At 40.8% G+C, this 15,199-nt stretch overlaps 1 protein-coding gene across 1 annotated transcript; it reads right to left on the reverse strand.

Moving 5' to 3' along the window:
* Positions 1 to 10,640: 10,640 nt before the first annotated feature.
* Positions 10,641 to 12,107, reverse strand: LOC121873620 (vegetative cell wall protein gp1-like). The gene is made up of 3 exons (XM_042377260.1): positions 11,649 to 12,107; positions 11,104 to 11,178; positions 10,641 to 10,757 (listed from the first exon to the last, which is right to left on the reverse strand). The coding sequence occupies exons 1-3, from the start codon at positions 12,105 to 12,107 to the stop codon at positions 10,641 to 10,643; spliced, it is 651 nt and encodes a 216-aa protein (XP_042233194.1).
* Positions 12,108 to 15,199: the final 3,092 nt, after the last annotated feature.

A 15,199-nucleotide genomic window follows, 5' to 3' on the forward strand; every position in this document is an offset into this window, starting at 1 on the left:
CAATCGTCCTTACTACAACAACAACTAGCAAAAACGATAAAAAAATACTACTACTATAACTACTACAGCAACAACGAGTACAAATACTAACTACAACAACAACTACTACCACGGTACGGTAACAGTACTCTTCCGCCTGTTGCTCCAGTTGTACCAATATGTAATTAGAGAATCGGAATCTTTTAAAATTAATTATCATTTTTTATCTAGGTTTGAAGCCCGTGTCAATTTGTAGCTACCTATAGTGACAACTCCCAGGGATACGAGTTTATGTTATTATATGATGTGGTAATGTGTACTATTACTATTATTACTATTATTTCTACTACTATTACTACTATTCTACTAATATTACTCATATTCTATCACTATTACTCTACTACTACTGCTATTATTACTATTACTACTATTATTACTAATATTATTGCTACTACTATTACTCTTATTCTACTACTACTACTACTACTGCTGCTATTACTACTATTATTAGTATTATTACAAGTACTACTATTATTACAATTACTATTATTACTTATATTAATACTACTATGATTACTACATCTAATACTGCTATTATTATTACTATTACTACTACTACAACAATTACTACTGTTACTACTACTACTATTAATGCTATTACTAATGCTACAACTAATATCACAACTGTTACTAAAGTTACTGTTCTTAATACTACTATTTCTTCTATTCTTATATCTCAACCATTATACTACATCCACTACTACTACTACTACTATTTTTTTTCGTTTTTAAATTGTGGCCTCCAGCCTCCCCCAATAGCCACACCTTACTTTACTAGTACCCCTTCCCACCCACCCTCGACACTTTTTAGACACTTAGAATTCACTTTTCATCATGAGCATCAAACTTGATAAGTATCTTTGAGTTATATTATATACCAATTAAGGTAATAAAAGTAATACTGACGGTAATTAATAGGTAATATAGAAAATAAAAATGATAGTAATAATTATGACCTTAATAAAATATGAATAAAAATGATGATAATGATCTTACATCTTATTCATAATAACAATAATAGTTAAAAATAATAATAAAATGTCTATGTACGATGAAATATAAAATTAAAATATTAACAAGAAGAATAAGGTAACAATGACAATACAACACCTGGTCCACATGATTTACAGTACCTTAATATTTACAACTTCCACAACAGGTAAAATGTGTACGTACCATAAGCAATTCGTTCCTACACTTACAAAGGAGTGAGTGATAGGTATTTTGCACCTTGATAGCGGGCAACTCTCCCCCCAAAAAAAAATTGATATTCTCAAATAACAATACACACACACACTGTTGGACTGTACTTCAAATCGATAATGGGAGCTGTACTAATTATTTTTTCTTTATATTCGCTTTGAAATCCTGAACCTGTATTTATGGAGTTTGGTATAGTACTTTGTTTGTTCTGGTGGAGCCTATTTTGTTATTATTTGTATTGTGATGGTGGAGCCTACTTAGTTATTATTATTTGTACTGTACTGATGGAGCCTATTTTGTTATCATTATTTGTATTATAATGGTGGAGCCTACTTAGTTATTATTATTTGTACTGTACTGATGGAGCCTATTTTGTTATTATTTGTATTATAATGGTGGAGCCTACTTAGTTATTATTATTTGTACTGTACTGATGGAGCCTATTTTGTTATCATTATTTGTATTATAATGGTGGAGCCTACTTTGTTACCACTATATGTACCTGTACGTACAAGTGGAGCCTATCATGTTACTAATATATGTACAAATGGACCCTACCAAACACAGTATAGAAAGCACTAGCGGAGCCTACAAGCATATACTGTGCGTTGTCCGCTTTCCCTTATGCTGTACATACATACATACATGCAAACATATATACATTACATACATACATACATACATACACACATACATACATTACATACATACATACATACAAAGTTTAATCACGAGCTTCAGTCGATGTAAAAAAAAACACATAATATTTTACTTCAGCTAATAACGAATAAATAAAAACATAAATAAATAAAATAAACATACTCATCAAAGTTTAGATTCCAGTTACATAAAAATAATCCCACTTTAAGTTTTTATCTACTCTGTATTTTTCTATGTTACAGTGGCATAGAATATAAGGAAGAAAAGACTGATGAGAGATATGTAATTGTTTTTCCTTTTCTAAAATGTTTGATTTTTTTCCCCCACGATGAAGCGTAAATGCGTTTTCCCTCTTTCTGATGTGTATTTTTTTTACTGTATTTCCTAGTTACTTGTATGCTATATTAGTCAAATTTTCAAGGTCATGGACGTTTTTCTTGTGTTTTTGTAATGCATGTACGTTTTTCCTCTTATTTTCATGATTATGTACGTTTTCCTCTATTTCTAAAATAATTGTGCATTTTTTCGGTGTTTCTGAAGTGTATGAGCGTTTTTCCCTTTATTTCTTCAGCACATGTGCGTTTTTCCCGATATTTCTTCAGTACATGTGCGTTTTCCCTATATTTCTTCAGTACATGTGTGTTTTTTCCCTTACACCACATCTCAAGTTAAGAAACATTAGTATACACGGAACGAGCTTTTTAAAAACATCCTCAACAGGTAGACTCGCTTCATTAAGTTACTGTATACCTGCAGCTCCAGCATAGTCTTCAATTCTACTCTATTAACTGTGCTTAACCCCCCCTAAAACCCCTATTACATTTTCTTTTACATTATTTCCTGTTTTATCATTACTTTCTATTCTCTCTACTGTTCCTTCTCTCACTATTTCTCTGTACTTTACATTTTGTTTCGTTTTTCTTACTCTTTACTCATCTTCTCTCTCTCGTCACTTACTCTTTCTACTCTGTAAAATGTACTGCCCTTCCACCCCCCCGCCCTTCCTCCCTTTTCTTCCCTCCCACCCTCCCCCCACCCCCCACAAGACCCTAAGGGAGGGGATGTGAGGGGCAGCATCCAACACTCTTACCAACTCTGAGGCATTTCATCTCATTTTGTAACAATGTCTATATGATAATGTATACAAAAACTATATACATTTGGCCTATATATAAACATTACTAAAAATTTATACATATTTTTCTTAATATTTTTTTCCTTTTCATCCTAAAAATATTAGAAAAAAAACATTAATTTCAGTATTTTTTATCATCATTTTAATTATCTGAAATACAAATAAAAATATGATCTATTTCTAATATTTTTTTTCTTCTCCTGTACAATTCTTTATGTCTCTGTAAGCTAAGCCATCTGAGCATTGCATCCATACTAATCCACTTTATATCCACAGCTTCCCGTGATAACTCTCAATATGGATTTCTTCTCGTTCATGTTATACACCTCAGTTGGCGTTAGGAGGAAGAGGCGGCGGGCCAAGAAGACATCTGCTGACCGCTGCTGTTCCCACAATATCCCGACCACCATCACTCACCATATACACACCAACACACACACAAACACCTTGATATATGAAGATGGTTTGTCATTGATGGTGGAAGCCATTTTAAAACTGGTTATATTTACTTTTTCTGATATTTTTCATGTTTAAATGTTTTCAATATATTTTTTCCTTAAATTTTGTTGAATCTTATATTTCATTATAGAGCTAAATTCTAGATATTTTTGTGGTTTTTAATTATATGTGATTTACATACACAGGCAATAATAATTGCCAAAATGTAAATAAGGTTTCTTTATATTATTGAATTTTACAGTTCATTAGTTATTATTGAAAATCATAATGTGGTTCTTATGTTGTTAATATTTTTGTTCATCTAAAATACAAAACTAAAAACAAGCAAATAAAATAAGAGAAAATAAGGAAAATAAAACAACAAGCATACAAATAAATTAATAAATTATATACAAAAAAACAAACTTACAAAAAAACAAAATAAAATTATAAAACAGCATTAAAAAGCAACTGATAAACCTTAAAATATAAATCAAATTTCAGCAAGTACACAAAATTTATATAACATATATAAACACATGATGATGTGTATAGTAATGTACATGCTAAATCAATACACATCTCAATCATACAAGATCATATAAAACTTAAAAGCAAAACTAATAATAATAAGACCAAGACACTGATCAGGATAAAGAAGCAACATCTCACGTATAACAAAATCAATATAACAACTACAAAAAGATCAAATACAGCAAAATAAAATAAATCGAAAATTAATATACAAAAGCATCTTATTCTTACAGCTACAAAAAACAAAACAAAATAACTATCATATACATATAAGGTATATAAACACACATATGTACGAACACAAAATAAAACACCAAAAATAACGTCACAGGAAAAGAAAATTAAAAAAAAAAGTTAGATTGTCATTACGCGGTGTGTGTCCAGCGGCCGGCACAACACTATCACATTTTGAGAATTTTTTTTACACAAAATTGAGGCATAATGATTACCTGACAATATACGTGTATAGGTTATTGGCATAATCTATCGGATATTTTGAGGGGGATAAAACCAACAGCTACCTAAGAAAATATCCCTGGTGGTATATTTTGTCATAATATTATTCACATTTTTGGAGGGATTTGCAAAATTCGCTTGGCTCAGGAACCTCTGCCGCGGTGCTACAATATTACTCGTAAAAATTATTTACTGTGTGCATTTATTATTATTACAATATGATAAACGAGAAACCCTTGAACTGTGGGTAATTTTTTTCTTTCTTTAAATATCAAGATAGACTAAATAATATTGTATGCGTATGTATGTGTGTGTGTTTGTGTGTTTTATGTTTGTAGGTAGGTAGGTAGGTAGGTAGGTAGGTAGGTAGGTAGGTAGGTAGGTATGTATCTCGGTATGGTTTTGATATGTATGTATGTGCATTTGAATTTGTTATTTGTTTCAATCGTTTCCTTTTTAATATTACAACATACGTGTTTCATTTGTCTAAACACTTATTTCTATTCTACAGATTGTTGTGATGATGACTACAGCGATAACTCAAACGATATTAAGTCTCAAAATGATCACCTGTGTCCCAGCCTTGTTGTTACTATGAATACAAAATGAAAGTATATAAAAAATTAGTTCTGGAAAGTAGTTATGTAATGAAGTTCTCTATTACTTGTAGGGTGAAGCTTGTAGCAGATGGATCACACGAGGTCTGAGCAGCTGCATGTTACTGTACAAGTCTTCCTCTCCTCTCTCTCTCTCTCTCTCTCTCCCCTCCCTCCCTCCTCTCTCACCATGTACTTGTTTACTGTACACTTTATTTACTATAGGTGCATCTAACTCCCTCTTACAACAAGGTCGATGTATAGACAACATAAAACTGCATCACTATGAAAAGATTGATAAAGAATCAAGACATTAATCTGAATGAAATTTTTTTTAACAAGTTGGAATATAGAAAGAATATTAAGGGTGAGGCACAGTCTAGTAAAGAAGGAAAATTGCAGGAGCCTTTCACAATAAATCTTAAAATAGTGAGAGTGGACAGTTGGCAGGCAGCACACGGCTAGGCCAGGCGATAAAACCCTCAGTGTGGCGATCCTAACGACCACTAACACACACAAGTGCTGCTGCCCTCCATAACAATTCCCAACACGATGATGAATCAGCGATAGAAAAGTGCTAACAGAGCAAGAAAATCCTTCCTTTCTCCCCACCCACCCACCCCAGCCTCCTCCCCACCGTCACCCTCAGTAAGCGTGGCGTGCGAGGGGAGGCTCCCTCACCCCCTCCCCCACCACCTACCCCCTCCCGGGATCAGTCTTCACCCCGAAACAGCAAAACTCGGCTAACAGGGGTGTGGTTTGTGAGTAGCGGTCCTCTTGCCCCCCAGAGGGCCCGCTCCCGCCGTCACTGGGGTGTCCGACAGCTGCAGTTCCTGCAGCCAGCGCCTTCACTCTCACATCCCGGCCTACGAGGGTGGCCGACCTCCCTTCCTCAAGAGGCCTGCCATCTCGGGAGGAGGTGCAAGTTAAGTGTGTAACTGAGGGCAGAACACACTAGGTGAAGTGAGTGTGTTAGAGGCAGGTGGAGTGAGTATGTTAGAGGCTGGTGCAGCGCCGTGCAGATATTTGATCACCGATGAAGGGGACTTGGGTAGCGGGGATTTTTGTTTTTACGAGCGGGAAGGGAAGAGGAGGGATGATGAGGGAAGGGGGGAAAGAAAGGGGAAGGAGACAGATGATGGGGGGAGGAGGGGAAACAAACTGGGGCTGCAGCAACATTACTAACGCGCTCACTCATCTGATCCTTCATGATGGGAACGAGGGGAGGGAGGGGAGAAGGGAGAGGAGGATGGGGGAAAGGTGGGGGGGGGGGTAGATGCGGACATTTTTCGCTCTGGGGGAGTGTCAAAGGAAGAACGATTGCATTTGTAACACGTTCAGTCATTTGTTCTCCGATGGTGGGATTTTTTTCTCTGTGGCGAGGAGGGAGGGAGGGAGGAAGAGAGGGAGGAAGAGGGCGAGGCAAGAACGGGATGCAGTTACCCTGTGAGGAATATTTAAGACTATTTTTTTGCAAAGAATGTTGGGGTGAGGATCTCTCGCCTCTCACACCTCATGTATACCATACTTCTCCTCCGCCCCAAAACACCGTCAATGGGACACAACGGTATTAAATGGTCTAAATTATCTACCCCCATCGACCTATTCTGTGAGAGGCAAGTCACGATGAAAATCAATACTATAGTCAAGTTTAAATCTATGCCCCCATGTGCACAACACTCCTATGGAGGCGGCGCCGTGTGGACTCTTTCATTCATAACACAACTGTTACATAGACAAAATATAACAGATGGATATAAAGAGTTCCACCCCACACTGAGGTCTCTGTTGTCCACAGAAAACATGCCGAGGCCCCTTAACTTATTTGCATAGACAGTCAGACCCCAACAATAAGGCAGAGCCTATTCTCCAGACGTCCCCCGACCTGTGTGTGTGTGTGTGTGTGTGTGTGTCCCCTAGAGAAAACTACGGGGGAATTAAACTAATTTAACAACCTTTACTCTCCCTTCCCTTCTTTCCTCCCCTTTAAAGAAAGAGAAAAATGTACAGGAAATTTAAAACCGAATTGCAGGGAAGTTCTGTTCATATTATATAAATAAATAAATAAATAAATATATAAAAAAATAAATATATATATATACACAAAGTGTGTGTCTATATATGTCGACATTTTAGTGCAGTGTGACCATAAGTTATTTTCAACTGTACAGGTGGACCACTGTGTTGTCATGTACTGGAGGAGTTAGCATTAAGTTATGTACACAAGCAGTGGTACTGATGGTTACTCTTCACTCGTTTATTATTCGAGGTATTTTCTGGACGTGTAGATGTGTGTTCACCTGACTGCTAGATATAATATATCATAAGGACATAATTAGTTTACTCTCGGTATTACTTCTACAGTTCCTTCAACAAGCTGTTTACATAAATCTTTCTGCTTACAAAGATCTCAATTTAGCTTCTGTAACAAGTAAACAAATTGTTATAAGTTATTTATTTCCTCATCAGTTTAGTTAGTTAGTAAGCAATGAGAACTACAGAGAGACAGGTTAGGTTAGGTTAGGTTATAGTACAGGTTCTTTCAACAGTGGACAGATATATTAGTTTGTATAGTGAACACCTCTGCCTCTGGGACAAGTAGATTTAACTCTTAAACAAAAATTCCTTTAGCTCCTCTACACTGTAATCATCTGTAACAAGCAAGTGACACCTCCACATGTAGCTACAGTTGTCCACTAACTATGATACATGGCTACAGAATGTGTTTTAGTTTTATGGTAAGACCCTGACCATACCTAACCTAACCTAAACAAACACACACACACACATCCCCCCCCACACACACACATCCTTAATGAATGACAATTTTCATCATCTCCCTAATAGTCAGGTTCTATACAACAAGCAAATGACTAACTCCACATGCACACGAATTCACCATCTTCAATAATCTATCGTTTCAAGACACCCAAACACCTTGAGTAAAAGACAATCATTGCTTGCCCTCGACACACTAACTCTCTATAAGAAACACGTGTTAGCTCTTATATACAACACAAGCCTATACCATCAACTTCAATATATGGACACAGATTAAGTCTATACCTCCTCTCTCTGCCTGGCACTACGGCACCGTCTTCACCACTACCAAGAAAATGGAGTCACTATCCTGGAGGCAACACAGTGACTACTTTTTTTTGTTTTTGTTTTAACTGTGGTGTATGTGAATGATTCCATGACAACATTCTACCTGATGTGAAGTACTGTATAACATTCTTTCTTATATAAATTACTGTACGTCATTCTACCTGAAGTACTGTATACCATTCTACCTGATGTGAAGTACTGTACACCACTCTACCTGAAGTACTACACCATTCTACCTCATGATATAAAGTACTGTACGATATTCTACCTGATATAAAGTACTGTACAACATTCTACCTCCTCATATAAAGTATTGTATGTCATTCTACCTCAAGTACTGTACACCATTCTACCTGATATGGAGTACTGTACTCGTCAGCAAGATAACCTACAGTTGCTACAGGGTCACCAGCTGATGTCACACAAACAAAATACAGAACATCACTAACTCTAACTCTAACCTGACCTGACCTGACCTGACCTGACCTGACCTGACCTAACCTAACCTAACCTAACCTAACCTAACCTAACCTAACCTAACCTAACCTAACCTGACCTAACCTAACCCTGAACAATAATTAACAATATGAGATAAATAACAAGTCTACACGTGGATGATAGGTCAATAAAATAGAGAAATGAAACGAAATAATAACGAAAGAATAGAGAGAGAGAAAGACCAAAACAAGAGAAAGAAAGCTTGTTAAAAGAAGTGGATACAAGAAAATATGAAATGACATGTCAGGGAGAAATAATGTAATAGGCGTGGAGTAAGATGATGAAGGAAGAACAGAGATGAAGATGATGATGATGAAAGTAGTGAAAATACCAAAGGAAATGAAAAAATGGAGAAAAATTACGAAAATAATGATAATGCTTACAAAGAAGATAGTGAAGAGGACGAATAAAAAAGCAATGAGGATAATGAAGAAGAATTAAATACAGATGAAGAAAATGAAAAAAACATGAGAACAAAAGGTGATACGAAGAAGCAGTAATAGAGGAATTAGAGTAAAATAAAGAAGTACAAGATGTAAAGAAGAAATCAACAAAAATGATGATAATGGTGAAGAAAACCATGAATGAAGGATAAATAAACAAAGATGAAAAAGAAAATGGTGAAGAGGATGATTATAGTAATTAATAATTACAGTAATAACCCCAATGAAGAAGAATAAGGAGAAACGGTATTAGGATGATGAGGATGATACACAGATGACAAGTTAATAAGGCAGAAATGGTGATGATAATGATAATAGGATGATAGTGATGATGACAATGATGATATGAATGATAATGATAAAAGATAAAAAACGAAACCAAACAATAAACAGAAAAGGATAATAATGATGATATGAATGATAATGATGATATGAATGATAATGATGATGTGACATGATGGGGATGATGATGTGAATGACAATGATTATGAATATGATGAAGCAAACTCAAGAAGCAAGAAAAAATAAGATAATTTTTCTAGCTGTGGTGTGAATGACAATGACTGAAAATGAAAACACTGATAGAAACAAAATAACAATAAACAAATAATGAAAAAAAAGAAAGAACAAGAAGAGAAAGAAACTAAAGAATAAGAAATTAAAAGAAAATCAAATGAATGAAATAAAACAAAGATCAGGTTTAAGAAACAAAATAACAAGAGCCTCTACATTTCACCAACATGAAAAAACAAAACAAAAAAACAAAAGTTAAAACTAAACTCAAAAAACAAAAACACAAAGATAATTAACTGAAAGAAACAAGTAAGACAAAAGAAAACAAGGAAAACAAAAAGATAAACAATAAACAAAAACAAAAGACTTGCTGAGAAAAAAAATACGATGGTAATGTAAACAATCATGCACATCTGAATGACAATCTACCATAACAATCATAACAAAGGCAGCAAAATAAAAAATAATTAAAACACAAATGAATCAGATAACGAAAATACAGGATAAATAAGCGATGGGATAAATAGCAAGAATAAACAAGAGGAAAAGAAAAGAGATAAAAATCCCTGGTCGTGAGGTACCCCCCCAAAAAATATATCAAAGGAAGGAAGGAAGGGAAAAAATGCATGTCAACATTATTTCGGTGAGTCATCCACACAGACCGAGGATTCTATCTAGTTTGCCATCTGTCATCCTTAAACCACTAGTGCTTTTGCTATTACTATTCACTTAAACGAATACTGATCTAAATACATCTCACAGTGAGCTAAAAAGAAGAAGAAAAAAAATTAGTAGCCACAGAGGTGTATAACTGTACACGCACTAACCTCCGACCTGTACTCTGTGGGTCCTTGACAGTGACATATGGAGTTTCATTGAACAGAAGGGAAGGTATGGTAACCTGAGACAGACAATGGTAGGGTCACGCGAATAGTTAATGGTAGGGACCTCAATGGTAACTGGTTGTCAGTAATGGCTAAGGGTTAATGGTTGCATGTTCAATGGTGGAATCTTGCTTTAGCTTCTACCTCTCTTTTGGCTACGGTTGTTTAATCTACGGTCTGACTGTCCCTGCTGGGCGAGGTTGGAGTCCCCGGGACGGGAGTCTTTGTTGGGTAAGGAGGGAGAAAAAGGCTAAGATTTCATATGCAAATGAGGTAGCTACAGAAGGGTCTATGACGGGATAAGGGGAGAGAGGGTAAGCTTAACTGCGATTACTTTTTACGGATGTTTGTCAACCAGTATTTACAAAAAACATATCATAAACTTGACGATCATTCACCGTTGTGTTATGTCGGAGAAGCGTTCCTTAAACATGTAAAAAAAAGAAAACACTGATCTTGGGTTATCCATCCTAACCACAACTTTCATCACTACCTCCATAATACAGTAATATCCTCCGTGTTTACATACATGTGTGTGTTATTACTCAGAGTATTGATTTATCAACATAAAAGAAGAGAAAAAACATAACATTTACATCATAAAAGTCACACTGGTAGCGTTCTAGATCACTTGAAAAAATCCTTGCTGGTACGTCATCTTCCGGGGAACACTGAGGACAACTCAACAAATCAGCCAAGCCTAGCAAATTAGTTGCACACACATTATGAGAAAAAAAAGAGCGCCAATTTCTCCCCTCACTACTGTGTGTGGCGGCCCGTGTCTACCTGAAGAAAGCGCGCGAAGTTTAAAAATTGGCGCGCGGGCTGACGGGTGGGGCCAGGCAAGCTACACGTGCCAGTCAACTCACTAGCATCGAGCGTCACTTGCACACACCTCATTCATGTGTACTAGATCACAAAGTAATCTCACTTCTATTTTATTATATCTTAAGTTCATGGTCACACTTTCTTTGAATCACACACACTGCTTAAGACTTCGGAACTGTAAACCAGACTAAAATGTTTCTTATCGCTGGTAATTTCACTCTTCACCCTTTAACACTAAGTCTTAATCAGACAATTTGCATAATTATCTCATGGCACAACACAATGATCACAGAAGACACTTTCCACAACCTACCTTCAGTTGATCTTCGACGTTCATTGCAAGAAGCAACTGTACAAAAGCTTCCAGAGGAGGCGATCCAGTAGCTCCTGATGGGGGGAATCCTGGTGTAGAGGAGAGCGAGGGCGCCAGAGATGAGGGCGTGAAGGAGGGAGGTAGCGAGGCAAACGACACTGGAGGGGGACCGTAGGGCCCGGAAGACGGTGGGAATGATCCTGGCGAGTAGTTTGAGTATCCCATAGGATGCTCTGGAAGAGGTCGCTGGCCATAAGGCATCTCCATATTCCTTGGTGGGTAGACTGGCGGGGAAGGGGGCGCCTCCAACTTGGCTGAGAGCGAGGCAGAGTCTGAAGTCCGCGGGGGGAAGGCTGAAGACTCCATGAGTCTGGGTGTAAAGGAGGGTGAAGCCAGAGTCCGTGGGGGGTAAGACGAAGGAGACCCTAAAGACGGGGCTGGATACGCGGGAGAATCCATGGCTCTAGGAGGCGGCTCGTCCGGGTCAGATGTTGTGGGCATGGGCGTTGAGAGGTCAGGCGAGGCTATGGGGTTGGGGGGAGCCAGTGTGGCGGGTGGGAGGTCACACCCGTGGGTAGCCAGCGTGAAGGCTTGCGAGGTCACCAACTATTCGGAAGAAGTCAGCCCGTAATGGGCGGCGAGGTCAGGCAATGTATATCGAGGTCACCAAGTTGCAAGAGGTGAGGTCAGTTCAGTTGGGCGCGAGCGGGTCAAGTGGGGTTCATCGCTAGTGGCGGGTGCCGGGGGCTGAGGCGGTGTCCTAGGTGGCGCTCCAACACAAGACTGCACGCGTCGCCACGCTAGCTAGACTGAGGCCGCGAGCTGAGCTGGCCGAGCGATCGAAGCGACTGGGGAGTTTAGGCCCGTCTCGACGAGTGCCGACTCTTGGGCCGGCCAGCGCCAAAAAGGCGCAAGTTTTGGGGCGACGACGCAGCAAGGTGGATCATTTCCTGTTTTCCAGCGAGCAAGGGGCCGGCCTTTTCTCCTCAAGACGCAGCCGCCCGTGTTTTGCAGCGCACTCATCTCGGCCAGCGGTGCTGGGCCTGCCCACTGGCGGCCGGGCGGGGGCGCGCGGGTGCTGGGGAGACGCCGAGGAGGCCGAGGAGTAGGAGGAGGAGGTGACTAAGGAGGCGGGCGGTGTCGTGGCTGGGCGGCGCGGCAGGCAGGCAGCTCCAGCAGCGCCTCAAGACGCCACCACGGCAGCCCCGTGGCGGGAGCGTCGCTGTAGTAGGCAGCCGTGATGGTGGTCCAGCAGTAGCCAGCAGCAGGCACGTGACGGAGGCACTGTGTTCCCGGGACGTCCCCGCGCTGGACACTGGCCCACAAGCTGCGCCCTCCCATGGCATGCAGGCACAATGCACGGCCTAGTTTGCATCATAATACCGCGGGAAAGGACGCGCTTAACGGTCAGTTGCAAAGAGAGGGGGATCAAAGCTGTGTAAAGGCTGTTGGGAGTGCAGTGCTGCTGTAAGTGCATTACCAGGCCCGCCTGCAGTTTAGTTGCAGTCCAGTTGGTGTGATGACCACTAGGTGACCACTCAAATAGAATGATGTTTTATTCATTTTAAACTTGCCACGGGTCAAACTGTTTGCTAGATGAACACAAGAAGTAATTAGAATTTCAACTAGCAAGCATCTACTTCAGTTTTCAGCCTCATTTCCCCCCAAGTAATAACGTCCAGTTTTAAAAAAAAGTTTGGTGATAGGCCGTCTGGGATAGGCCGAGTATCGGGTGACGCTGATTGGCTGAGCAAGAGAGCTCCTTAAACGGCGCGGTGGGTGGGCGGAGTCAGAGTGCGCAGCCGCCCTCCTGGCCCCTCCCACCACCAACCCCGCTATCTCGACCTCCTTACCAAATATATTGAACGCCTTCTTCATCTTAATGGCCTCTGCTTCCTTCAGCAGTATGACCCTTACGTACGCCAGCCGGAGCAAAGAATAGCGGGATATTCCACCGCTGTGTCTAGTTCTGGGGTAATGAGTAGCATTGTATCTACTGTAAGCCTACGACTGGCAGCCAATCAGGGAACAGCTGGGCTAGCCAGGCCTATGGGCGTGCACATGTTGTAACGCAGAGTAGCAAGCACTGGGTTTTGCTAGCAATGCTTGGCGTTTGTGTTGACGCCAGGGACTTAACTCCCACGATCCCAGCTGCTGTCAGTTTCCCAGCAGTGATGCTTGCACACGCTGGCTTTACCTGCCCCGCCACCACACTACTGCCTGGCCTGGCCTGGCCTGGCCTGCTGCTGGCTCTGCTCACTGCTGGCCACGACCTGTGGATTACTCACGCACATGCTCGAGCTGGCGGCTCACATGTGGCAGGTGGCTCGCTGAGGCTAGGTGGTGGCCTGTTGTAGCCCAGTTGATGCTCTCATGTGGGCCACCTGGTGTGACCTGAAGTAAGCCAGCTGGCGTGATCTGGTGTAGGCTACCTGGTGTGACCTGGCGTGGACTAGCTGCCGAGTTCACACGTGATCAAGTTGGTGCAACCTGAAGTGGGTCAGCTGGCGTGACCTGAGGCCGGCCATCTGGTGTAACCTTGTGGATTAGTTGATGTGACTTGATGTGACCTATGTGGTGTAACACCAAATAGGAGAGCTGGTTAGCTGACATGGTCCAGATGGTGACTTCACGTGCTCGAGCTGGTGTATTAACGTGGTTCAGCTGGTGACCTGACATAGTCTAACAAGTGTTCTGATGTGGTCCAGTTGGTGACAACCCATAGTCCAGATGGTGGTCCAGCTGGTCTAACCTGATATGAATAAGCTGGTATGAACTGACAGGAAACAACTGATGTCACCTAAAAAGCGGCTGGTGTCACCTGACATGACCCAGTTAGTGTCACCTGACATGAACCAGCTGGTGTCACCTGACATAACCCAGCTAGTGTCCCCCGTGACATGAGCCAGCTGGTGTCACCTGACATGAACCAGCTGGTGTCACCTGACATGATCCAGCTGGTGTCACCTGACACGAACCAGCTGGTGTCACCTGACACGAACCAGCTGGTGTCACCTGACATGAACCAGCTGGTGTCACCTAACAAACCAGCTGGTGTCACCTGACATGACCCAGCTGTTATCCAGCTGGAGTCACCTGACATAAACCAGTTGGTGTCACCTGACATGAAGTAGCTGGTGTCATCTGCCATAAACCAGTTGGTGTCACCTGACATGAACCAGCTGGTGTCATCTGCCATGAACCAGCTGGTGTCATCTGACATGAATCAGCTGGTGTCACCTGACATGAACCAGCTGGTGTCACCTGACATGAACATGCTGGTGTCACCTGCCATGAAGTAGCTGGTGTCATCTGCCATGAACCAGCTGGTGTCATCTGCCATGAACCAGCTGGTGTCATCTGCCATGAACCAGCTGGTGTCACCTGACATGAACCAGCTGGTGTCATCTGACATGAACCAGCTGGTGTCACCTGCCATGAACCAGCTGGTGTCACCTGCCATGAACCAGCTGGTGTCACCTGACATGAACCAGCTGGTGTCACCTGAAGGTGAACCAGCTGGTGTCACCTGACGTGAACCAGCAGGTGTG

The sequence above is a fragment of the Homarus americanus genome, unplaced genomic scaffold (genome assembly GCF_018991925.1).
Source record: "Homarus americanus isolate GMGI-L3 unplaced genomic scaffold, GMGI_Hamer_2.0 scaffold50608, whole genome shotgun sequence".
Taxonomy (NCBI): Eukaryota; Metazoa; Arthropoda; class Malacostraca; order Decapoda; family Nephropidae; genus Homarus; species Homarus americanus.